The 27,086-nt window shown below is 40.6% G+C and overlaps 1 protein-coding gene across 2 annotated transcripts in view; it reads right to left on the bottom strand.

The window, feature by feature from the left end:
- GNAI1 (G protein subunit alpha i1) overlaps window positions 1–15,590 on the bottom strand; it is a 53,699-nt gene extending 38,109 nt beyond the window's left edge. The window contains exon 1 of one of the 2 annotated variants that reach the window (XM_067564542.1): window positions 15,001–15,590. In XM_067564542.1, the coding sequence (XP_067420643.1) occupies window positions 15,001–15,118 (118 nt within the window). In that variant the 5' untranslated portion in view covers window positions 15,119–15,590. The remainder of the gene's footprint in view (window positions 1–15,000) is intronic. The other variant, XM_067564541.1, reaches the window with a different exon arrangement.
- Window positions 15,591–27,086: the final 11,496 nt, after the last annotated feature.

The raw sequence follows: 27,086 nt of genomic DNA, 5'->3' as shown, positions 1-27,086 counted from the left end.
TGTCAGTCAAGAGTGTGGTTTTTCACATCCCTGCCAGACAAAAATGTTACCACCAAAAGTGCTGGTGCAGACAACGCCTCTGGTCTCTTTCACCAACAGAAGCTGGTCCAATAAAAGATATTACCTCATCCACCCTGTTTCTCAGGAAAAAAAAACCAAAAACATTTAATTCATTATGAAAATAGATCCTCATCAGTTGATTATCAATTAAAGTTTTAAACTGCCCAACAATTAAAGTTTCCATATACAAAGAACTAAAGTTTTGTGTGCTAAGAACTTAACTGCATTCCAATCTGCCACGAGTTGGAGGGTGACAGATTTGTGTTGGTCACAAGGGAGCATGACCAGCAAAGAAGGGAAGCCCCAAGCTATGTTATGCTGGCACCTTAGGATATGGCCAGGACACAGACTAAGGTCTAAGCACAAACCTCCTCTTGTAGATATTAAAAGAGGAATGACTGGATTGAAGGTGAGGCAAAGAGGAAGCCAGAGAGAGAGTTTAGCTGGAACCTGGAGCTGTGAAACAGAGCTAGTTTTGGGCTTCCAATTCAGTCTGGCTCAGGAATAGGGCCAATAAATTAGTAAAATAACCTTATTTGCTCCAGGAAAACAGGTTTCAAAAAGGGCAGAGAAAATGTTAACTGACAAACTTTCATATAGCACCCAGCTTTTCCAGGTGCTATAGTAAGAGCCTGTCACTGTATTAAAATCAGACAAAAAGACAGAGGAAATGACAAAACAAAACTAAGTTACAGTTAAGGTTGCAAAGCACCATTGGAGAAGTATCTCTGAACACATATACGTGTTAAAAGCTAGCTTACATGCATTAAAAATTATGGAAATAGGCTAAACATTCTATGCACATACAGATCATCGAATAGAAACATTCTTACTCACCAGAATCCAAACCACCTTCTCTCTGCCCTTATTAATGTTGTTTATTTCCTTTTTTTAAACAGGGCCATGGTTAGGGTTGTGTAGAGGTTAGTGACTAAGGCCTGGTATACACTAGGAAATTTGGTCAGTATAACCACATCGCTTGACGTGTGAAAAATCCACAACCCTCAATGACAAAGGTGTAGACCAGTGTTTCTCAATTAAATTTCCTTGCGGAACCCTTTAGGCTCTGTGGGGAAATTACACTCATACTCAATACCCTCTGCCGAAAAATCCGGGACATCTTCCCTTTTTCAGCGGCATGGAGAACAGCTGCTCTCGGCGGCGCGATGTCACTTTCTCACAGAACCCAGGGTTCCGCGGAACACCAATTGAGAAACACTGGTGCAAACAGTGCTAGATCAACAGGGAAAAAAAATCTACTGTTGAACTAGCAACCCCCTTTCGGAGAGGTGGATTACCTATACTGACAGGAAAAGCCCTCCCAGTGGCATAAGTAGAAACTATGCTGAAACTTTAAGCATACACAAGCTGAGTTTTTTTGTTTTAACACATTGGTGTTCTTAATGTTAGGTCTTCTCTTGAACTGCACTTAACTTTCTTTTTAAGTCCTTAAAACTTCTCTCAGAAGTTTGCATTTCAAGTAATTTGTAAATTCCAAAACAAAAAGAGTTATCTAGATAGTACCTACAGACTATAGAAAATATTACAGTAACTCAACCATGAAGCACTGAAGCATGAAATAAAGATCATCGCATCACTGTTAGAAGCCACAAGAGTAACATAAAAGATTCTGAAGTGATAATGACATTGATTTGCTGGACAGAAGATATGAGATAATTCAAGATCTAGAAATCAGCCAACGCTCAGATATTAGGTAGAAATAGAAACCACATGTATGCTAAACTTTCAATCCACTCTGACTTTTGGCAAGCACCCTGGAAAACTAAGATGAAAGATGAATTAACACTGCTTTATTTCTTCTTTGGTTGGTCTTTAAATACTGCTCTAGACAAAGTCAATGTATTACAATGCATTTAGCTGGTTACATAGAATATGTACTACTTAAAGTTACTTGTATTTTATTTAAAGTCCTATCACCTGGGTAATCATGCAACAACTCAGTTAAGTATTTAGATTAGAGCATAATGATTTACCACACATAGCCCCCAGTTACATTGTTTTGGTTTGTTTAAAGTCAAATTACTTGAATTACTTATTATTGTAACAAAATTCATCAGGTCTAAACCAAGCGACAAAAAATAAGGTAATTTAGGATTTTTCATTTACATCATTATTTCTACAAGAGTATGTTAGAAGTAGTCCAATGTTTCATAAGAAAATTGGAATTTAAAATAATCCTAAAAATAATCCATAATTTCCACTTTTATCAAACTTTAAAAGACAAGCCTTTAAAAGCCATATTTATCTCTGGATTCCTGACCTGAAATTTAAGTTAAATTTAACAAGGTATCTTCAGATCACCTCCAAGTCTTTCCATACGAAGGCTCAACACATCAATACATGACTGTGGCAAATAAAGTGCTTACCCATCAGTTTCTAAAGAAAACAAGTTTCCACTTAAAAAAACCAAAAAGAATTAAGTTTCTTGTTATGGTTGCAAAGGAAAATTCCAAATACAAAATCCTGCATCTACTGAAACCATGAAACCAGAATATAGCCAATTACCTGAGGGTCAAAATCCCGGACCCAAAACAGAGCCCAAACAAACAGACCATGCATTGGGGAGAAGTATTTCCCATAGGCCAGGTTTCTCAAGTTTTTTCCAGTATGTGCACCATATCTTAACAGAGACTGACTAGTCAGCCACCTTCCCTCCCATATGCAATTGCAAAGATCACATCACTTCCCCCTTGGCACCTCCACTGAATAAAATCTCTGAACACAGTAATTGTTAATACTAATATTTCCTATATAAACATTGCAATAGCACTCACGAGCTCTATTATGCTGGGTCTGTGCAAATACATATTAAAAACAACTCCTGCCCCAAAGAACATATTTCTACGCTCTGATCTTGTTAAGTTTTATACATTAGCAACTTTACTCATATAAGCAGTACTGCTAAAGCAGATTAAGACAAACACACAAGTGGTTTTAAGAGATGAAAGGAAGTATAAGGGAGGACAAGGATAGGAATGCATGGCTACAACCTGATATGATAACCCAGCAAGCCAGTAGTAATTTTTTTTGTTTTAAACAAGGAATATTCATGATCAATATTTTCTACTGGCCAAGCCCACCCTTCGTCAGAAAATATAATGTTGCAAGACTACCTCTGCTCCAGAACCCCACTGTTCAACAGCTGACTTCCACTGAATACAAGGATTGCTAGACTCCTGTTGTGATGCATCCAAAACAAATCTACCCAATAGCTCTTCACTTCTTTTCTCTGGGGAAGAAAATATGAAGGAAGACTCATTACTCAGCAGGAGGTCTCAGAATCAACACCAGTGGTCCATGAAACCAATACTATTTTACAGAGGGAGCCACTGGTAACAAGAGGGGGCCACAGGTAACAAGTCTGTGGACTGAACAAAAACACCAAATATCAAGTGTATTACATAAAGGTGCATAGAAACAAAAGCTCTTTCAGATGAGCTTTCTGCTGTATTTGAGCCATCATCTCCTATAGGACTTCCCTTCCATTGCCCTGACCCTCAAGGTCCATCTACATAGCAATTAAACACACGCAGTTGGCCTGGGTCAGCTGACTCAGGTTCTTTTGGGCTGTGAGACTAAAAATTGCTGTGCAGATATTTGGGCTTGGACTGGAACCAAAACTCTGGGCCCCCCACAAGCCCAAGGAACTTGGATCAGCTGACCCAGGTCTACCACAGCCATGCATGGGTTTTTTATTCCAGGATAAATATATCGTCCGAGTCATAAGAATGATCAGGTTGGACAGAAAAAGCTTCATACTAACAGCCCCACTGTGGCCTCATCTGCACTGGTATCCAGACTTCCTGCAGCCAGAGAGCCACCATATCTATCCACTCTTTTTGTTCCCAGACCTTCTGTCTCAACAGCAAAGGAGAATTCTGCAGCCCAACCTAGCCACACTCCAGTTTGCAGTGTTGAAGATAATCTGCTAATTAAAAATGTTAACTAATAGCATGACCTTCCTAAAGGTCTATATAACAGCAATATCTGCTCATCACAATTATGTTGACAAACCCTCTTCTCTCACCCTACAATATTCAGGTTCCTTAATGGCATAGTGAATATGTTTACCTCCATTAGGGAGCCCCTGCTTTCATGGGACCAAAATATTACCCTATCAAAGCTGATGGGCCTCTCTTTATGAGCCTCTGGCACAAATCTTTCTCACACCAAATACATTTTCTAGGAATGTGAGTGAATTAGTGCTTTGAAGACCACTCCACTTCACATTGTGGTCCACAAGGACACGGTCACTCTGAGACCCCTCACCCGAGTTTCACACCTAAAAATGGATTCAGATTTCCACCTCTCTCAATATATTTCCCCTGATGCAGATTCCAGTCCCCCTCGGGGGAAACATCTCCATTCCCTAGATGTAAAGATGTACTCTGTTTTTACCAGAAAGACTTTTTTTTTTAAATAATTTGAATAGATTGTTTATAACAGATGGGGAGAGATGCCAAGGATAATCCATTATAAAACAGACTCTCACTGGATTAGATGTATAGATTATGTTTTAGCTTTGAAACCCGTAACCCCCGGTTTAAATCCCAATAAGAACCACCATATTATCAGTAGCATGGTTTAGGCAGATTTCCCTTGTGGAAATAAGCAAAGAAGAAACTTGGATTTCAGTGCACCCTTTCACCAGATGCTATTCCTTGGATTTAGCATGGCACTACAATAACCAGTTTAGGAGAATGGTGATATAGTCCATATTTAGCTAAGAACTCCTCACCGATCATCATCCACTGCCTGTGGGAGGCCCTCAAAGAAGAAAGATCACTTACCAGTAACAGTTCCAAGGGCTGGCCCACCTTCTCCTCTGCCTCAAAGTTCTATATATCAATACAATTTGACAGTCAAGGAAAAGACGTTCTCAGGTGATTGCACCTCCTTAGAGAGCAGAGCAATAACATCATCCTCACAAAAGAGCTCTCATGGACCAGTCAATTGGCATGGCTTTTCAAGGCAGCTCCACAGCTTGATACCTGGGGAGCCATATCCCACAAGTGCAAATACACTGAGGCCTTGGAAGAAGAAAGCTGAGTTTGCCCTAGTGCTCTGCTTTACATTGGAGAAGGGCATTGACACTCGATGTCTTGCACTGGTATAGTACCAGGAGTGCAAAATCCAACTTTAGCCAAAATCCAAGTGTAGCCAACTTTAATCTTCTTGATTAAAGAGACTAGGTAAGGGCCTAAAGCTCTAACCAATGTTCCAAAGCAAACCATTAAGGAACTCAGATACAGGAACCTATTTTTAAAACTCCGGTTCTAAGTTATATATGCAAAATGTGTTTGCAGATGCAGATGAATGTTTCACATATATATTATCTAAAAGATATTATCTTTGTGCTAAACTATACACAAACAAAAATACTGCTTATACTTATTTTCCCAACTTATTTTTAAATATATATTAAATATATTTTATATTTAACCAACATTTTGGTAACTAGTCCCAAACTATTTCTGCTTGACAGGGCTTTGAAATACATCAAACTTTCAAATCATCCAAGCACAAATTCATGTCCTCCAACAGTTTCAAATAATATGCTCTCCCAGTCTCCCCCACTTGAGAGGAGTGGTTCCCCTTTGAAGAGAGAGTCATATCCTCCCTTTAGTATGGCTGAACAGTTGGCTTTATTAAGGCTTCAGCTGTTCAGCACATTAACATTTATAGGTGTAGTGTGCAAAAGCCAGCAGCTACCCATAAGTGTGAAAATTTTGGCTTAAGTGCATAAAGGAAGATACCTAAATAGAAGTGACTTACTGGTTTTCTGAGGACACTATTGAGGATGACTCTTATGTCCACCACCCAAAAAAAACAAAACAAAAAAACAAAACAAAAACCCTGAACAGCCCAGAAAGACAACATTCAAACAGGGCAGAGGTAAAATGACAACACCTACTAGCAAGGACTGAGGTGCTAAATCACATTACTTGGGAATCCCAGGCAATTACATTAAAAGCTTTAGCAGCATATAATGGTTTTACTATGGGATTACTGAATTTGTCAGGGATCAGTAACTGAATCACCATATAGTTAAGAAATCCACTTCCAGGACAAATATATAAGGTCTGCTTTTTGACCAGAGATCAGAAGTGTTTTGTTCCATGTGCTAACACCCATTCTATGAGAGCGCACAAATTTCTGCATAAAGCTCCTCCATCCCATGACCCAGACCACTTCTGGTGAAAGTATTGCAACATATAATGATAGGAAGACTGTTACCACAAACAGGCTTAAACAACTAACTAAGGCCTCATCAACCAGGAGAGTTAGGACATCATGGGTACAGCTCCACCAGTAGTAACAAAAGCAGTTTATGGGTCATATTTTACCTAACGCAGGAATCCTAGAAAAGTTATTTCAGTTTCAAAATTGGATACTCAGATACCATGCCCATAGTAAAGGCCTGTTAAATTCATGAGATGTGCCACATTTGAAACATTAGTTTGTAAAGCTCATCACCACCAAAAGACCAAGTAATTGTTTATTAACAAGGGGAAAAAGAAAGCAGTAAACAGTTTAGAAAGATGCTGCTAACACTTACATTATGTACTGAGCTTTATGCACATGAGTAGCCCCAATGACTCCAATGGAATTACCCATGTGAATAAAGATAATGTGCTAAGCACATATAGGATCAGGGCCCAAGAACATTCTTTTTTAAGTGACATTTATCATTAGATTTCCAATAGCTATAGCACACAAACAACTACAGAGAGGTTTTTAAAAAAATAGACACTTTTGTTAATCATTGTATCACCGAAGGTAAAAATTTCAACTGTTCAAACATGTAATATCTTCTTTACAGTATACTGCATGCTTCTGTAAAGCAAGCCCATTTACAGCTATCATTGCAGAGATTCCTTCACTGTTTTTCTGTTGCCTAGTTACTGTTATCTCCTACTAAATATTTAATTAGGTTCCTTTGCTAGATATGATGTCAAGTACAATACAAGTATATAAACAGGATTATTACACATGACAATTTACTTAAAAATCAATATATTATCCCAGTGAACTGCAATATTTGCTAGTAAAATGCCTTTGAAAAGATCAATTTTATAAAAAACAGGTAGTTCATCTGTTTCCTGTTAACATCTTATTTTCTGATTTCAATATCCTTTTATTAAGGAAAAAGACTGTACTTGTATAACAATGTCAACACTGAGACTAGATTTTTCAGTTATTCAGAAGTTGCAATGAATGTCCTGTCAATAATCCCTGAATCCAAGAGAAAAGCAATCTGTTTTCCCACCACACTTAACACTGTGGTTCTGAAAAGCATCTTCTGTTCCTTCTTCAGCTAAGTGGCTTATCAGACTTATTAGATGGGAGAACTGTAAGGAACAGTATTAAGTTCTAAGAGGAACACTTTAAACCATAACAATTAAACTAAAATAAATACAACAAACATTGTAAAGCTGTGCTTTTCCAATTAGAAATGGTGCCGATATTGGCTATTAATACATCTGACTTCATGTAAGTATGATAAAAAAATCACTGCTATGTTGAGTCAATCACATTGGGTCTATGACACTTAGAAATGGCCAAAAGCTGACCTCACAACTGACTCTACCCAAATCCTTTGTGATTGCAAGAGATGTGGAAACAGTCAGAGAATGATTTTTAGATCATTTTGTGCATTGGGAAGCAGCATGCTGACTGAGATGCTTCTTTCCATCACCCACACAGCACTCAATTTCAGAGAAACAGTGCAGGTTTTGAAAATGGATCCACCACCTCCAGCATCCCACTTTCCATGCCTAAAGCTACGAAGCAACTGAGTTTCAGGCAAGAGGCAACAAGTTTGGGAAGGAGAGGGCATGGAAACGAGCTGCTTCTTCCTTTTCCTCCCCACCTATTGCCAAGTCCTAGGAACCAAAGGATTTTGACTTCCCATTCCCTCCCAATCCATGGAGGAGATGCATAAGGCATCCCTTTGCAACTCCAAGGCAAAGACTGGAGTCCAAATCTTGTGCCAAGAACACAGATTCCTGGGGCACAATATTGTCTTGGCACAAAAGACGAGTGTTTTTTCCCTTTACCCCAATAATCAAATTGCTTATCCATGCCCTAATTATTTCTTAGCTCAACCATGTCACTCCTATTTTGAGTCACTTCACGGGCACCCATTTCCCTGTGTAATATATTCAAACTTCTTGTCCTCACTGTCAAGGCCTTACATTATACAGCACTTGCCTACATTTCTGACCTGATCTAATTTAGTGTTCCCCACCATCACAAGTACTTATTCCTGGTCACAGTTCAAGATACGGGTCAATTGATATCTTTGGACACATTATAATAAGCTTAAACTAGACAAAGCCCGATGGTAAATATTGAAACATCCAGGGACAAACAACTTCCGTGATGACAATATCTGGTCTCCAGCTATCAATTAAGTTCTCTATGCCCTATTGATGGGAAGATGTTATATCACTGTGAGCTAAACATTAAGATTGTATGAAGTGTTGCTGTAGTCATGTTGGTCCCCAGATATTAAAGAGACAAGGTGGGTGAGATAACATCTTTTATAAATATTAAGATTAACATTGCAAAAGAGGTACTTCACATACTTTTAAATGACTTGACAAAACAACATCTTATTCTTCTCTCCTTTATATTCCTATGTTAATGTTCATTTCCCCACCCCCCTCACAAGGTTTCTATCAGCAGACATACACTTTATTTTCTTATGTAACCACACAATATATCAACCATATTAATTACTTAAATCTCCATTCGTAAGATGCTTCAGATGGGCAAAGCCCCACTGAAGTCAGGAGGTCATCCCGTGCACAGCACCTTGCAAGAGTGGGGCCTAACTGTTCACGAGAAAGTCATATGTAATTACGGAAACAAATGTCGAACACGTTTATATTTCTTTCAAAATAACCAATAGCTCCAAAGAAAATTGTTATACAAGTCACAAATATTAAAATAATCAATACAACTCAAATATTTAATATTCAAAGCTAATTCAAATATCTTAAGTAGAAATTGTGTGCATTTAATTGCATAATTACACCTTATATGAAAAAGCAGAACTCAAGAGTTTTCATTAAATAATTAACACAACACTACAAATGTACTGAGCAATTTAAAAAAGGAATTGCATTTGATATTTCTGGTCCTTTCTAGAAAGATCAGTATATTTCCCAGAAGAACATCTTAATTCTGCACAACAACTATATGGGTGATAGCACTGTTATTTTCTCTGTGGTAATTTTGTAGAAAAACTTCTTAGGTTAAAGTGCTTATTACTGTGAAAGAATAAGCCAGTAAACAACCTCTTACAAATGAAATGACTAAAGACCTTCATCTCAACAGTACAGCTTTAAATAAGTAACAAGAGCTGTTTACAATATCTTCATAATACTGCACTGAGCAAATAAATGTGAAGAAAAAGTCTACCACCTTTAAATAGATAGTTGGAATACAATTGTAAAACAGAACTAAAACCCTAATCTTGCAATCAGATCTCCACAGATGTATAGGTCTGCCTGCACAGAGCAGGAGGATAGCTGAGCTGTGGGAGTCTTTTGGTTTTCATTTGTTCTACCTAAGTTTAGTATTTGAGCCAGGGGCTGCAATGACTTAAATGGGATGCCATACAGGCATTAAACTCCACATAATTATTATTTTGGTATTATAGTGGCACCTGGAGGCTGGAGTCCCATTGTTCTGTATATAAACAAAGACAGATTGTAAACTCTTTGGGGGTAGGGACTAAGTGCAAGACTAAACACAAGAGGTGGATAAAGATAAAAGAAACAAAGAAAAAGATACTGGTCAGCATGAAATTTAGTGGTTGCAATAAACCAGCTATGCAAACATGAAATTTTTTGTAGGCCTCACAGCAGAGTAGAGCTTTAAAGAAGATTTGGAGCACATTGCTGTGGTTTTTCAGATGTCTGCAGGAAGTTCTTCTAATGCATAATATATGGCTTGGGAGATAACTTCATCAAACACCTTTGTGCTATTTTTTTTTTTTTAAACGGGTGCTCAAAAGACTGGCATCATTTACGGAACAAAAACAACCTCTCTGTAGTGTGTGTAGTATGTAGAATGTGGATAAGAAAGTGAAGACAAGTAATTTGTGTTTGATGCAGGGGGGAAGAGGAGCCATTGGAGGGATGAGGAAAAAAGGGATGACATGGCTGAAGTAGCCATGAGCCAGGAATATTTGCAGATGCATTTTGAATGGATATAAATGGGGCAAAAATGGATTTTGTCAAGGCCAAAGAAGATGATATTGCATTAGTTGAGAAGTGAGAGGATGAGAGCCTGTACAAGCGATTTATCTGCATGGAAAGAGGAAAAAGCTAGACTGGCAAAATTCTCTGCAAGATAAAGCAGCAGGAAACAGACCAACGCAGGGATGTGAGGATCTAGAGAGAGCCAAGTCAAAGGAAATTATCTGAATGACAGGAAAGATAGTGGTGGTGTCCACAGTAACTGAGAAAAGGAAGGAAAGTTTAAGAGCTGTTTAGCTTGAGTGACAGATGGATATCCATGAGAACAAGACAGGGCAATCTCTGTGTTTGGACATCAGGAGACAGGTAAAGAGTGGAGGGATGCACCTTGAGTCATCAGCATAAAGATGATCACTGAAGTCATATGCAAATGATAACCTAGGTGGAGAGAAGTATAGGAGGTGGCTCAAGGACAATGCTAATTGCAGGGCCTCAATCTAATTTTCCTCATGTCAATGTGCAAGACTCTCTCTCTTAACTCTGACAGCTTATACTGTTATTTGCCTTCTTTAAGTAGCTAGGAATGAAAGGGTGGCAACATTTTCAAAAGTGACTTAGGCACTTTTGAAAATGGAATTTACTTGCTTTTCAAAACTGCTTCCACTATCTAAAGTCAGTCTGAATTTCCAGTCAAGATATACCCCCTGCTTTTCAGAAAGCTGCCTCTGAGTTACCAATGAATACATGGGCTTACGTTTAATTAAGAAAAAGGCCAAAGGATTACTTAAAGCCAAGTCATCAGGAAAGTTATTTTCAAAAAAGTCAATCAAGAAATGGAAATTTATGAACAATCAACTCTTTGGGACTATTAAGTGCTTGAACAAAATTTCTACATATTTAGAAGTTGCCTGTTTCAGTCTAAATCAATACTTAAAAAACTTTGTACAAATGTAAGAATTCATCAAAGCTACCATACAGAACTAATCAAAATATTTTCATTAAAAGATTTTTGAACAAAAATGCCTCTTAACCAACACGAATATTTCTAGTTTTTCAACCAAAAAGTAGACAAAAAAATTGTTTAAAAAGTTTTCAGTTGTCAGAAACTGCACATTTTTCACCTCTTGTATGAAAAACATTTCATGGGATTTTTTTTTTTAATTTTGACATTTCTTCCAAAAACAATGGGCATTTTCCATCTTTATTTACTAAAATCCAATAATAAGTTCTACAAAATGTACACCAAGATAAATGAAGTTTTACAATAATGAGAGTTATTTGCAGAGAGATTATATACCCTAAAAATCTCTGATTGTTGGAAGATCATCCTTAAGAATGTGGGACATAACACTATATAGAAAACAAAATTATCCAAGTAAAACAGTACTTTAAGACAGTGGTTTTCTAGACCCCTGTACCCCTTTCAGGAGTTTGATTTGTCTTGTGTACCCCAAGTTTCCCCTCACTCAAAATCTACTTGCTTACAAAAACAGACATAAAAATACAAAAAGTGTCCCAACACAGGATTAGTGAAAAATCCTTACTTTCTCATTTTTACCATATAATTAAAAAATAAATCAATTGGAATAAAATATGGTACTTACATTTCAATGTGGTACTTGAGCCTGTTTTCCACTTGTGAGCCTTGTCTGAAGGCCGAGCAGGGCTGAAGCATGAAAGTTAGCTTTGCGGGGCCCCAGGCAACTGCCCTACTTGCCACACCCTAATGCCATGCCTGCACTTACGATTCCCCTAAAACCCCGACTCCCACTGGGGGGCTGCAACCCCCAGGTTAAGAAACACTGATCTAGATGACTTGGGTACCCCCTGGAAGACCTCTTTGTATCCCAGGCTGAGAACCACTGCATTAAGACAGTAATATACTTTGACTCAAAACAGATAAGAAAAAAATAAATTTCAGCAAGCTATACTCTAAGGCCTAGCTTAGCTGCACTGACTTAACTAAAGATGTTATATTAAACTGATTTAACTAAATCAGTGCAACTTTGTCTTTGGACAATATTTAAACCCAGCTATTATTTAACAATGGCAAGATAAATCAATGTAAGCCAGATTCAAATCCAGTGAGAGATGATCCACACAAATAGTTGACCCTAAATCAGTTTATCACACCTTTAGTTAACCCACTACAATTTCTGCTTTTAGACAAGCCCTTAATAAAATGTGTAACAAAAAAGCAAGAAATACTAATATTTTCATTATATATAACACCTTGCATTTGAATATATAGCACAAGTCCCAATAAGAAACTCTTAAGTCAAAGTACTGAAATAAAATCAGTTTTTGTAGACTTTAGATTCATGTTGTCTTATTAACTAATCATTTGGGATAGACAGACAAGTCTACATGATAGCAAGAAAACACAACAGGAGAAACAAACCAACTTTGGTGCAGGACAGATGTTGAGCCACATAAGTAGGTCAAGGCATTTACCAGAACTCTAAGACATTTAACCTGAATTATGGGCCTGATCATGCAGTCCTTAATGATGTAAAATCTGAGTCCAATTAATTTCAATGGCTTCTTTCTGTGCAAGAATTATACAATCCAGCTGCAATAGGAATTAACCCTCCAGTTTTCACAGCACATTTTAACTGAAGCAAGCTTTTAAAGCCTGGGATATGCTAGTCTCAAAATGTACTGGTATGAGCAGAATAGCTGTATACACTGGAACTGCATGAAAACTGAGGAGAAGAATGTGTATTTTTCTTCAAAAGTTTTCCTATATTACAAATACTGAATTTGTAAAGCTTAAATTAAGGAGAAAACAGTTACTGAGAGGACTTTATCAATTGTGAAATATAAAAAGTGAAAATACAATTATCTAAAAATCATGCTTTTTCCAGGTTATAGTCAAAGTGTGCTTCTATGGATGTCATGAAACTATGCATTGTACATGCACAAGTTAACAACTTCATGGAAAATGGTGAAATGCTTAAAAATTATTTTGGTTGGGGCCTTTAGGAACAGTTTCTCTCACTTACAGGAACAGAAACACTAGAACTTCTGCACTTTTAACAATGACCCCATATACACATCTCATGCAACAATCAATGGCTGCTGATGCATTGAAATAACCAAACAGGCCTGACACTTTCTGAAAAATATTCTCAGTCGCTTTCTTTTATAAGAAAAATGTCAAGTGCATGAATGCAGTGTAGGATTACATTTGTTATTCTCTACACAAGGCTTGTTTCACCTTAAGTTTCCTCTGTAATAAATATCCAACATGCCATTTTGGAAGTTAGAATAGAAAAGAATTTTTAAAAAGGTCTAATGTAACAATAACTGTTTCTTGTGCAAAAAATATTTCAGAGTAGTATTCTGGCAAAGTCAACATTTCCCAGGAAAAATCAGGAAACTTTTCTTTTTGAAACTATCATCAACTACTAGTGAAGCTTCTGAAAGAGAGAAAAACCATGCAGCTCACTGAGTTTGAATATCTGGTAAATATACTCCTGTTCAGTTTGTACTTTAAAAATGTATAATACAAGATACCTTACAATAATAATGTAGTGCAAATCTCACTTCCCTTATTTGTGGATTAATTTAAAAATAACTTGTAACTCAGGCTATGTCTACAGTAGAGACCTATACTGCTCTAAGGTCTCCCATGTAGCCTGCTCGATGCCAATCAGGGAAAGAGGTCTCCCCTCCGCATAATTAATCTACCCCAACAAACAGCAGCTCCTACAGACATAGCATCCCACTGTCCACGTTAGTGCTTTTGTTGGTGAAACTAATGTCGGTTAAGGGAGTGTTTTATCACACCCCTTACCAACAAATACTGACAACAATGCTCATGCAGACATACTCTAAGGATGATGTCATGTGCACTTACGGAAATGTTTTAAAACGCTCATTTCCAATTTTCCGGAAACCTCTTAAACCTTTTGGTTTAAAGAGCCATCCCCCTCATTCCCCACACACATACGTTTTTTAAAAATATGCCCCCAACCCCCCCCCCCCCACACACACACACACCAAATAATCATGGGCAAGACTAACAAACGACTGCCACAACTACATATAATGCAGGAAACAAAGATAGAGCGGTTCATTGACTCTCACACTGCGCACACACACACCCCCAATCACAAACGGTCACGTTAAGGCAGATATTTAGAGTAAAACGTAAGTGTTGCTGGTGGAAGGAGAGCACTGGGAGAGTTAAAGCAGGACCTTCTTGTGGGTTCCTTTAACGTCTGTTTTGTTTTGTTTTCAAAAGGCGAGTGTAAAGTGAATGAGCGTGTCTCCAGGGAGTACATGTTAGAGTAAAATCAGCCAACCCAAGAGCGCGGTCTGCACACTCTGATCACTCCTCTAAGCCAGCAGAAGCCAAGGACGCCCCTCCACGGGAGAGGCTGCCTTTCCCATCCCCCCCACGCCGAGAACTTATAAGGGGGGTGGAGGAGGCCATCCACGGCGCCGTTCCAGAGAGACCATCATACGGGGCAGTAACATCTCTAAGTGCCCGCACCTCCCCGCCTTCGGCAGCGGACGCGCAGGAGCGTTCCCCAGAACCGTGCCCGGCCCCGGGGAGAGAGTTACCAACTGCCACCAGCGCACAGCCGAGGCAGGGTCCCTGCCCCGAGGAGCCCCGGCCGGGCAGCCACAGAGCAGCGCACGGGGTGGGGGGGGGGGGACGCCGCCCCAGCCAGGGAAGTGCTGCCGCCGGGTCTCTTACCTAGGAGCAGGAGCTTGACCTCCCTGGCCGCCTTCTCGCCATCCTCTCGCAGGTTCCTGTCGATCATCTTGCTCCGCTCCACCGCCGCCTTGTCCTCCGCGCTCAGCGTGCAGCCCATCTCGGCGGCCGGCTGTGGGGCGTGCGAGGGGCGGCAAGTAGTTCAGGATCTCCCCCCTCCGGCCCCCCGGAGACCCGCGTATAGGCGTGGAGGTGACAGATCACCCCGCACACGCGCACCGGGGAGACCCGCGGCACAGAGCAGGCTCCGAGCCGTCTCGGACGGGGCGTCAGTTGAGCCAACGGTCCCCGAGAGCAGGCACCAGCCGCGGCCCGCTGCGCCCTACCCGCCTCCGAGTCCCGGTCAGCTCCCTCAGCCCAATGATGCTGCTGCCGCACGCGCAACCCCAGGGCCAGCTCCCAACAGGCGCCGCCCGTCTCTCGCCAGCAAGCAACGCCCGCGCGCGCGCTCCAAACACCACCTCGCGTGGGGTGGGGGAGCGAGCCTCTCGCTCGCCCGCACTCTTTCACTGTCCCCCCTCCTCCTCGCGCTCAGGGAGACCAGTGCGCATGCGCACGGCAGCACCTCACAGAGCCTGCGGGAGAAAGGAATTGGAAAAGAAGGGGATAGGAAACCCGGATGAAAAATGGGAAAGGGGCAAGCTGCTTCTCCTGTCCCAACCCACGCTGCGTCTGCGCGACGTCACCGGGCCGACTGTTTAAAGAACGTTGAGAGTTTTTTTTTTGAATTTCAATAACTGTAGTACTGGACTCTACCACTGTCGCTGAAGGGTGGAGTCACTGTGAGTTATTCAAGACTGTACCAACACGAGCGGGGAAGTTGACTGGGGAAAGCAAACCCACCCGTTCAGCGTGGTTGTGCCGTGCCGTGCCGTGCCGGGGAGATTCAGCCCCGCCCCAGGCTCCCTGCAGTGGGGGAGGGGCGGAGGAGCCCTCCAATACCTTTAAGCCCCAGGAATCAAAAGTCAAAGGGAGGGAGGAGCGGACCTCGCCCGGACCTGCCCTGTCCCCTTGCTGACGGGGGGGAGCAGAGCCGCCCTAAGCGACAGCCCCCCCGTTCCTGTCCTGTGTGAAGGGCCTTTCTTTCGCTCTCCATCGTGCGGGGAGAGGGAATCTGGCTGGGGCAGCGCTGATTGGCTTTGCTAGCCCCAGGGGGCGGCCCAGTGGGGTGGCCAGCCCGGCCGATGGTCCACGTTGGCTAGGGGCTGGGCTGGAAATTCCCACATTAAACTTGCTCCAGTCATGTCAGTAGCAGCAGGGCAGGAGCTGGCAAGAGGGGTGGCTGACCTACCCTTAGGCCTGCCGACAGGAGGGACAAGGGGGGCAAAGGGCCCCGGGCCAATGGGAGGATAGATACCTCTCCTCCTCTCCGCCTCACCCCACTTCTCCAGAGACCCCCCACTGCTCATGTTCTCTGCCTTCTGAGCCAAGCTTATTTATTATGCTCCATGCAGGTTCCCAGGGGGCTGAGGAGCTGGTATCTGCTACACAGGTTCTGGCTTCATCAGTAATCTCCCTGGGGAGTCCAAGAGACCCAAGCGAGCTGAGTAATCGCCCGGGAACTTGCGTGGTTATTAATAAATGAAAGCTTCTGGCAGAAGCCCACTCGGACTTCAGCCATCCCTTTCTAGGGGGTCATTGATTGTTCTGCCCTGGGGCCCAGAATTTCCGTCAGTGGGCCTGTCTACCCTGCAGTAACTGGGGCTCATGGTCCCTGGCCTGCATGCCCCGCCTTCCTTCCCTACCACCAAAGTGCCCTTGCCCAACTATAGCCGTACCTGGCCAGCTCTGCCATTTAGGCCCTTGAGTGCAGGGGATGGGAGTGGGGGTGCAAGTGTAGGCCCAGCTGAGCTTGTTGGCCAAAAGAACTTGGGCTCATGCACATAGGGTGCACACACACCTGAAACAGAATCGATCTAGACAATGCCAATCAATGATACTGTCGCTGAAAGGGATGTCACGGTTCTCTCTTGGGAATAGTGAAGACTATAGTTTAGTTAAAGATAAGAAACTTACAATTCTTTCTAACTTTCACACGCTAAAAAAGTCCCCTCTGTGAAAACGTCCACAGCCAAAGTGACTTCAACCAAAGTGTACTTCTTTTTAAAGTTTGAGTTTATCTGGTATCAAATTATGGCTGAAAATTTTTCATTTGTCATTGAAGAAATTATTCCTGATTAAAATATATTAAACTCACAAACTGTCTGAACATAACATTTCAAACTTGGCATGATTTAAGTCCTCATTGAGCAAATAAAATGAAGCCAAATTTGAAGGAAAATGGTTTGGTTAACCAGCAGAGGAAAACATCTGCTTGGGCCAGAAGTCTTAAATCTAAATGTGTATAATTAGCAGCATGAAGGAAGGATGCATCTTTTCTCATCCTCCCTCCTCCACCACAAGAATCTGCCTCCTCTCTTCTTCCCACCCCACTCAGCTCTCACCTCTTCAAGCCACATGTGTTTTCCTCATGCTCAGTTTCAGTTCCCTCCTTCCCTCACCCCCCAAAAACTATTTTCCATTAAAAAAATTAACATTTTTATTAGCTCTACTGTTTATTAGCATTACTACATATCAAAACAAACCATTCCTGTGGTCCTGTGGTCTACTGTGAAGGAGGTGCATAATGCTACAACAGCAATCCTTAAAGAAGATTAAAATGGATGGAGGCATGGCGGCCATAAAATAAAATCAGGGGGATTTGGGTCATGAGGATAGCTGTTTGGGGGGGTTGCAAAAGTGATGTGTATGAATTTCCAGATGAGCTTTTGTAAAATAACCAAGTTCTTTTGTACATATCTACAATTAAAGAAAAATAGTTTTGAGTTCAGTCACTTTTAACTTACTCCTTTTGAGCTAGCAGTCACAGCATGTATGTATTGTTCTTCAGCACAGTGGTTCAAATTCTGACAATGGGACAGGTCATTCCCCTTGAGACATGGAATTTGTAATTATAGAATTTGGGTTGGATGTGTACAAAAATGAAGAATGTCTTCTCCACAGCATCCCCTTTTTCCACATGTGCAAAAGCCTGGGTTTTGCAAGTGAGGTGGGGCAGAGGAGTAGAGTGGATAGCTGCTCTCTTTGGCATCATATGCTCCCTAAAAATCTGTAGAGCTATTTTACTACTCTCTCCTCTCCCTGAGGGAGGGATTGGGGCAGCAGACACTAGGGTATTTCATGGGAGTACGACTTCTATTGGAATCATGAAAGCCAGGGGGCACGAGGTAATTAGACTGGATGTAGTACAGGAATTCTGTGGCTTTGAAAGGATGAGTCCCCTTGAGGCCATCGAGGGTGGAAACAAATTTTGCCTTACTGGTAGAACCATCAGGGAGAACCTCCAACTATCAGAGTTCCCCCTCTCCTCTTCAAGAATAACCACTATACAAGTTGATCTGGCCCAGAGTTTCTGTTTTAGAAACTTTGAGGGACACTGGTGAACAAAGAATTACGATTGGTGCACATAACAAAAGAGACTATGTCTTAAAGACATTTTGTTCTTCTGTTGGCTTGAAGTATGTGTGGAGTTGAACAGTCGTGTTATGTTATTGTAAGTCCTTTACCACCAAGCTACAAAGGGGAAGGAGCTCTCTGCCCTCACCATGGGTGAACAGGGTGAAGTACAGCTACAAAGAGTTTCATTTGCTTAAGCTTTTCACCCAGAATTCCTATAGCGATGCATAACTGTACACAAACTCAGAATTTGTTGGATAGTGGAACTGAACTGAGAGAGAAGAAAGATCTCCTACTTTATGTCCAGGACTCTGCTTTAGTGTCCTATATGCTACTGTTTCCCCTCCACTGAGGATCCTGTGCAGCTGAGAGATCTCTTTGGCAGGAGACAACACAGGGGCAACTCTTCGCTGAAGCAACTGGGGATGACAGCAGATCTGAGTGAACTCCAATGAGGACCCTCCTGGGCAGCTACTGAATAAAGCTGAAACTACTAATGCAGGACACAACGACTCCACTCTATAGCTGTATAGTCACAGGACACAATTAGCCAGATCTGAGGGACTAGAGACAGGCCTGACCAATTTTTGCACCTCCGGACTCTGGAGCCATGCTACTCACTTACACCAACAGAAGTGGGGTTCAGTGGATGGGAAAGTCAGAAGTAATGTGGTAAAGGGATATTTAGCTAGTGGCTGTTGGCACCAGCGGGTGGGGAACAGAATTAGTGGACTACTGCCAAAGTTACCATGGGGAAACGTTTTATTTTTTTATTCATATTGATACATTTTCCCTAACTGATATTGTTTCCTTTTTCCCAAATAAAGGTTTTAAATATTTAATGAATACATTCATTGCCTTAAGTGGAGAATTATTTCCTATTAAGGGCACCTTAATTACATTAAGTATGTAGTAATCCCAGAAAATTCTGGGTGAGAGCTTGAGCTGGTGGTATTTGGTTAGTTCAAGAGGCATCCCTATCCATTTGAATCCAGCCATTGTTACTGCCGACAATACCTAGCAGAAGGGTCACATTATCTTCTAGGTATTATACATAGGGCTAAACTGTGCAACCCATAATCTTGTTGGTGACCACTCAGCCCAATAGCCTTACTGAAATTCCTGGGACAACCTATGAAAGTGTTTTTCAATATGAGTAACAGTTGCATTATCTAATCCTTAGTGAGTATGCAATTAGTTTGATTGGATGGAGACTTGAGTTCCAGTTCCCCATTGCCTGGTATTTTTGTAACTGTAACACTCCATTATTATTTATTGTTTGTATTACCATAGTGCCGAGGGACCCGAATCATAGTCCAGGACTGCACTCTGCTACTCACTGTATGAATACCTAACGAAAAGATAGTCCCTGCCCAGAGAACTGAGGACCTAGTTCAGTTTCCATTGACTCCAATGGGAGCATAATTGGACCTCATTCTAGACCAAAACTAGCGCATATAAATGATGGATTTTGCTTTTGTTTCATAGGCATTTCCCATATTGACTTTAACTCATTTTTAGGTAGTCTTGTGGCATTTGTTATATATAACGGATGTACCAGGCCTGACAGAATGGGCTATGATCTGTTCTCAGTCGTGTATGCTTATAAGGGTGGGAAGAACAATGGTACTTAGGGGCCTAAGTCTCATTTTTAGGCACGACTGCAATCCACTAAACTGCTACTCAGCTGCTGCCTAACCCTATAGACACGTACAGTCGCTCAGCACCTATGTGTTTGTAATAAAAGTTCCTTAGGTGCCTGTGTTTCTGCCTCTTAGCCTGTGCACTGTGTTCTCCGTCTGAGTGCTCAGGCCCCTATCTCCCACCTAAGCCCCAGAGTGATTCATGAACCAGGGGAAAAACAATGTTCAGCTGCTTAACTTGGGTGTGGGCCCCACTCCAGTAGGCATACACTGAGAGTCCACCTAACACCACCCAACACGGATGGGGTAGGGGAAAGACGGGAGAGGAAGTCGTCCCTTCAAACCTTTAGCCCAGTGGTTAGGTTACTCACCTGGCATGTGGGAGATCCCTAATTCAAATTCTTCTTACTAATGCAAAGGGATTTGAACAGCAATTTTTGCCTCCTCTAAGATGTGTGCCCTAACTCCTGGGCTAAAGAATCATTTTAACTCTACCTGACCCAATTAATATTTAGTTATTCAATTATTTAATTAAAGTGGAAAAACTTTAAGAGGAGAGACTGAGAGAGACCCACATTAGTATATTCCATAGGCTAGTCAGTAGCAGTAGTATATTAAGTTAGACGACCTCTGATCCAGCCCTATACACAACTTAGGCAGCCAAATGCCTATTATTCCCTGGGTTATGAAACACAAGTAGAGATAGGTGCTTCCCTGCAACCCAGATTTAGGCACCAAACTTTGTGAGAGGGAAGGGACTTATCACACCCCTTTCACTAGCATCTCCTATTGGTTAACTTAGGCATCTCCCTTTCTAGTGTGCTGTCTTAGTGCATCACATTCTAAGGTGCCTATCTCTCCTATTCATTGTATAGGGAGCATGGATGCCTAACTCAGCCTTTGTGGATTGCAGTGTTCTTCCTGTGATTTTCTAGGTGCCTAAAAGTTAGGTATTGTGACACTTTGTCCAACAATTAAGTTCCATTTGTGGATCCAGGCCCATGAAGCCACTATATAACCTTCAGCACACCACCTAATAATATATTTTTGGTTGGAGTCCCATCAAGAGATGGTAAATTGTAAATGGTCTTGAAGGTCTTGTGAATAATTTACTCTCCTATTTAAATAGACAACTATGATACAATAAAAGTCATTGCATGCCATAGGAAATTATACTCCTGTTAGACATTAAAATTCATGCCAAACATTTGTAAAATAACCAGTGCAGGAATGTGGTTAATAAAAACCTAAAATGGTCAGGACTTGCCTGAGATGATAATAAACTAGTTTAGAGTCCTGTCCCAGTTCATTAATTTCATTGGTGAAGAACAGCATCCAGATGTTAGATGTAACACCTCTCTAGGGATGGGTTTTCCACTATGGACTTCATCAAATCTATGTGATCAACTTGCCTATCTACATTTAATGCAAACCAGAATTTTTGTTGCAGCCAAAACCACTAAACATGTGGTTTGTAAATCTCATAGTATCATAGCTGGATAATGTTATGTAGACTGAGAAGGCAACTGGACAGTATACAAATTTGAATATACTGATAAGAATGCAATGCGTACAAGTAATTACTATCAGTGCCATAGGGGATTTCAGGGAAAATAAAATGTAGCGTGTTGCACAAGGGTAACAGGGTTGGATAGATGAGGAGCTGGGTGAATGCCTTATAATTTAGGGTTTGAGTCTGCCCTCAGATACATAGTGCAACTTCTGTTTACTTCAGTAGAATTAGTTCTAATTACAGTAGTGGGAGAGGAGAATCAGTTGTGTGTGGGCATACTATGCAATCCAGTAATCCTTGCATATTAATTTCAAATGTTTTGTGATAAATTAAGTGTTTTTAAATGCCTGAAATAACAGAGGTAGAGGGGCATTCAGTGCTTAAGTTATTTTAAATTAACCTTTCAAAAAAGGTCAGGTTTCCCACAAGTCACACTGGTCAACTATAAGTTATTGAAATCTCAGAGAGCAGTGGTCTGAGATGTCATAGATATGAGGATTCTAGTAGAGTTATGGCATCAGGCCATAGCTGCTCTAGTAAATGGATTTCTTGTAGTATAATGCTTAAATTTTGAAAAGGTTTTTTTATTAAGATATAATATGAACAATCATACAAAAGAAGGCCCCATGTCCCACCATTCCCAGACAACCTGAACTGATAATGAAATAATCATGATTTGGTGTGCTGAATGCCCCAAGTAAGCAAGAGGGATAGGATATTTCTTAGCTCCTACAAAATAACAAATAATTATTAAATTAATAAATAATGCTTCTCCAAAATTGTAATATTGTAAAATTGTAATATCTAAAAATACTATTCTGAGCTTCTGCAGGGCTGTAACGGCACCCTCGATGTCACATAATTATGCATTTAGGATTGTCACATCAGAGCAGGAATGAGAAGCCACAAGTAGGAGAGTTAAGCATTTTTTAAAAACCAGTTTAAAGTACTTGGGGCATTCAGCACATCAAATCATGATTATTTCACTTTTAGTCATATTTGAAGTTCACCTTTAGGCATGGACAAATGGAATTTCCTTCACAGTAAACCTCATATTCATAAATGTCATTAGATTTGAATATCTAGTGGAACACACATCTGATGTGAATTTGGCAACTCATGAACAATTTTTCTCATCAGCAAAAATTTTGCCAAAGTTGAGTAAAACATTCCTTTCACTGTCTGAAAGCCCTTGACATTTTCAGTGCAGCTTTTTTTTTGTGCTGCACTTCCAGATATTGAATTACAGTGATATTTCTTCAGACATTTCCTGGTGGTCAGAATCTACTTGATGTGTTCAGGATGGTTGGCAGAAACGATTTTGCTTGGTTTCCCCAGGCATATGTGGAGTCTTTTGGGAAGAATGTCCCACATTAGAATGGAGAGCAATCCTGAAATCCAAAGACAAAAGTGGTGAGTATCTTACACCCTGCTCTGGCCTCTTTACACCTGGTAAAAGGGCCAGAGTGGTGTAAAGAGTACCAATTCTGGCTGAAGGAAGATTTCTGCAACATAAGCACTGTGGAAGACAGCCAAAAAACTGCCCTTTGAGGACCTCATTTTAAGCCCTGGCATATGCGGTGTAGCTGGGGCAGGATGGGTGTGTTAGGAGCATGTTGCAGAGATTCCAGGCATATAACAGATCATAAAGCAACAGATCATAAGGATGCCATAACTTAGAAAAGTCTCTGGGACTGTCTAAGTTACATTCGGGGCCACTCCAGCCCCCAACACAGCCCAGGATCAGAAGGACACAAAGGTAGCTTAAATGTAGCTTGGACTCTCTCCCTGTTGTCTACAAGTTCTGTGTGGCAGCGGTAAGAGGTGCAGATAATACAAGGATGGGAGAATGAGTGTTGTCCAGGGGAGGATGCACTGAAATGTACATATTCTGTTTATTAATCTTAGAAATGTAGGACTGGAAGGGACCTCAAAAGGTCATCAAAGCCAGTCCCCCCTCTGAGGCAGGACCAGGTATACCTAGACCATCCCTAGCAGGTGCTTGTTTAATCTGTTTTTAAAAAATCTCCAGTGATGGAGATTCCACAACCATTCCTGGTTCCAGTACCTAAGTATTCTTATAGTTAGAAAGTTTGTCCTAATATCTAATCTAAGTCTCCTGTGCTGCAGATTAAGTCTATTACTTCTTGTTCTGCCTTCAGTGGACATAGAATCATAGGACTGGAAGAGAACTCAAGTCCCCTGCATTTATGGTAGAGTCAAGCATAGTCTAGACCATCCCTGACAGACATTTGTCTAATCTGCCCTTAAAAATCTTCAATGATGGAGATTCCACAACCTCCCTAGGCAATTTATTCAAGTGCTTAACTATCCTGACAGTTAGGAAGTTTTTCCTAATGTCCAACCTAAATCACCCCTGTTGCAATTTAAGCCTATTGCTTCTTGTCCTATCCTCAGAAGTTGAAGAGAACATTTTTTCTCCCTTTTCCTTGTAACAACCTTTTATATACTTGAAAACTATTATCATGTCCTCTCTCAGTCTTCTCCAGACTAAACAAACCCAATTTTTTCAATCTTCTCTCATAGGTCAGGTTTTCTAGATCTTCAATCATTTTTGTTGCTCTTCTTTGGACTTTTTCCAATTTGTCCTGAAATATGGTGTACAGAACTGGATACAATACTCCAGCTGAGGCCTAATCAGCACGGAGCAGAGCAGAATAATTACTTCTTGTGTCTTGCTTACAACACTCCTGCTAATACATCCCAGAATGATGTTTTCTTTTTTTGCAATAGCGTTACATTGTTGACTCATATTTAGCTTGTGATCCACTATGACCCTCCCAGATCCCTTTCTGCAGTACTCTTTCCTAGGAAGTCATTTCCCATTTTTGTGTGTGTGCAACTGAATGTTTCTTTCTAAATGGAGTACTTTGTATTTGTCTTTATTGAATTTCATACTATTTACTACAGATCATTTCTCCAGTTTGTCCAGATCATTTTGAATTTTAATCCTACCCTCCAAAGCACTTGCAACTCCTCGCAGGTTGGTATCGTCCACAAACTTTATAAGTGCACTCTCTAGGCCATTATTTAAATCATTGATAAAGATATTGAACAAAACCAGACCCAGAACTAATCCCTGTGGGACTTCACTCAATATGCCTTTCCATCTTGACTCTGAACCACTGATGATTACTCTGTGGGAATGATTTTCCAACCAGTTAAACACCCACAGTACATGGAAAACAGTTGATCACCATCTTCTTTCTAACAATCCTTAACATATTGGAAGACTTATCAGGTCCCCCTTCAGTCTTCTTTTCTCAAGACTAAACTTGACCAGTTTTTTAACCTTTCCTCAGAGTTCAGTTTTTCAACTGAAATTTAAAATCACTGAAATTTGCATATTCTTTTTATTAATATTGATTAAAAATTATTAATAATAATATTAATATTTATTCAATTGTCCCATTGAAACCTTTTCATTCAATTGTGTTAGTCATTAATCAGTAAGGGCCAGATTGTGCAACCCTTATTCATGTTGGTTAACACTTATTCATGTAAGCAGTTCCATTGAACTGGTCTTAAGTAAATTTTCATCAACCTAAGTGTTAGAATAATAGAATATTAGGGTTGGAAGGGACCTCAGGAGGTCACCTACTCCAACCCCTGCTCAAAGGAGGATCAACCCCAACTAAATCATCCCAGCTAGGGCTTTGTCATGCTGGGCCTTACAAACCTCTAAGGATGGAGGTTCTACCACCTTAGAGGTTGCACAGTTGGACCTAAAGGTAAGATATGTGTGAGAGTAAAAGCCTGAATTCAGCTTATTTAGCAGTCTTGGTCAGGTAAAAAGGTGAATTTTTGAAAATATGAGGAAGAAAAGAAGTTCAGAAGAGGTCTCCCATGTTTAGGAAAGATGAATTCCAGCTAGAACAGGTGCAGAGAAGGTCTACTAGGATGATCCAAGGAATGGAAAACCTGCCTTATGAGAGGAGACTCAAAGAGCTTGGCTTGTTTAGCCTAACCAAAAAAAGGCTGAGGAGAGATAAGATTGCTATCTATAAATGCATCAGAGGGATAAATGCCAGGGAGGGAAAGGAGTTATTTAAGTTCAGCACCAACATGGATACAACTAATGGATATAAACTGGTCATCAGGATGTTTAGACTTGAAATTAGATGAAGGTTTCTAACCATCAGAGGAGTGAAGTTCTGGAATAGCCTTCAAAGGGGAACAGTGGGGGCAAAAAACCTAGCTGGTTTCAAGACTGAGCTTGTTAAGGTTATGGAGGGGATGGTATGATGGGACAGCCTAATTTGGCAATTAATTGATCTTTGATTACAAGCGGTAAATATGCCCAATGGCCTATTTGATGGGATGTTAGATGGGGTGGGTTCTGAGGTATTACAGAGAATTCTTTCTTGGGTGTCTGGCTAGTGAGTCTTGCTCAGGGTTTAGCTGATCACCATATTTGGGGTTGGGAAGGAATTTTCCCACAGGGCAGATTGGCAGAGGCCCTGGGGGGTTTTCATCTTCCTCTGTAGCATGTGGCATGCTTCGCTGGTGTATTCTCTGTACCTTAAAGTCTTTAAACCATTTTTTGAGGACTTCAGTAACTCAGTCATATGTTAGGGGTCTATTACAGGAGTGGGTAGGTGAGTTTCTGTGACCTGCATTGTGCAGGAGGTCAGACTAGATGATCATAATGGTCCCTTCTGCCTAAAAGTCTATGAGTCTATGATAAGGAATTCTTAGGGGCCTATATAAATGAAAAAGGCATGGATCAAATTTCATACAGACCTCACCGTTATTTCTACATAGTCTTCAGAATATATGGAAGGCAAAGACTTCTCTGAATCAGAATGATCAAAAGTTAAATTGTAATAAAATTACAAGAGATGTCCCCTATTAGTTAACAAAGACTGAAGCTAAGCACATATAATTTATAAGAAAAATTAATTCAAATATATCTAAAATATCTAATCATGTAAAATTAAAAATTACATACTTAAATTAACACAAGAATTCCAGAAAGATTCTTTGTGTTAAGTTTTTCTGCTCTTGAATCTTTGCAAATTTAACAACTTCTTTAGGCTTTTTAAACAAAAGTTTCTGTTCCTTTAAAGATCTTAATGATTGCTGGGTAAACAGTAAAGTATATCCGATACCCTCATCTCTGCATAATTTTCTTGCAGGACTAAATATAGTTCTCTGCTCCAGAAAAGGAGAGAAAAACCTTGAAAAATGACAGGTTTTCCTATTTGAGTCAATAAGATCTCTCTTTCATAGCAACTTGTAAAATTCTGTCTTTGAAGTTATGAAGGAAGATAACTATAGTTGGGGTGAAGGCTGTCTCACAGCCATGCTTGGTACTTCTGGAGAGTTTGAGTAAAATCCTGGCCCCCTTGTCTTGTACTGATTTCAACGTGGGCCAGGATTTCACTTTTTTTTTTTTTTTTTTGGAAGTGTTGCATACTGGGATCTGTTTGTGT

The sequence above is a fragment of the Emydura macquarii genome, unplaced genomic scaffold, assembly GCF_026122565.2.
Source record: "Emydura macquarii macquarii isolate MOO-44397 ecotype Brisbane River unplaced genomic scaffold, CSIRO-AGI_Emac_v2 contig_2636, whole genome shotgun sequence".
Taxonomy (NCBI): Eukaryota; Metazoa; Chordata; order Testudines; family Chelidae; genus Emydura; species Emydura macquarii.
The sequence above is the reverse complement of the archived record's forward strand: the minus strand, read 5'-3'. Positions and strand labels throughout refer to the sequence as shown.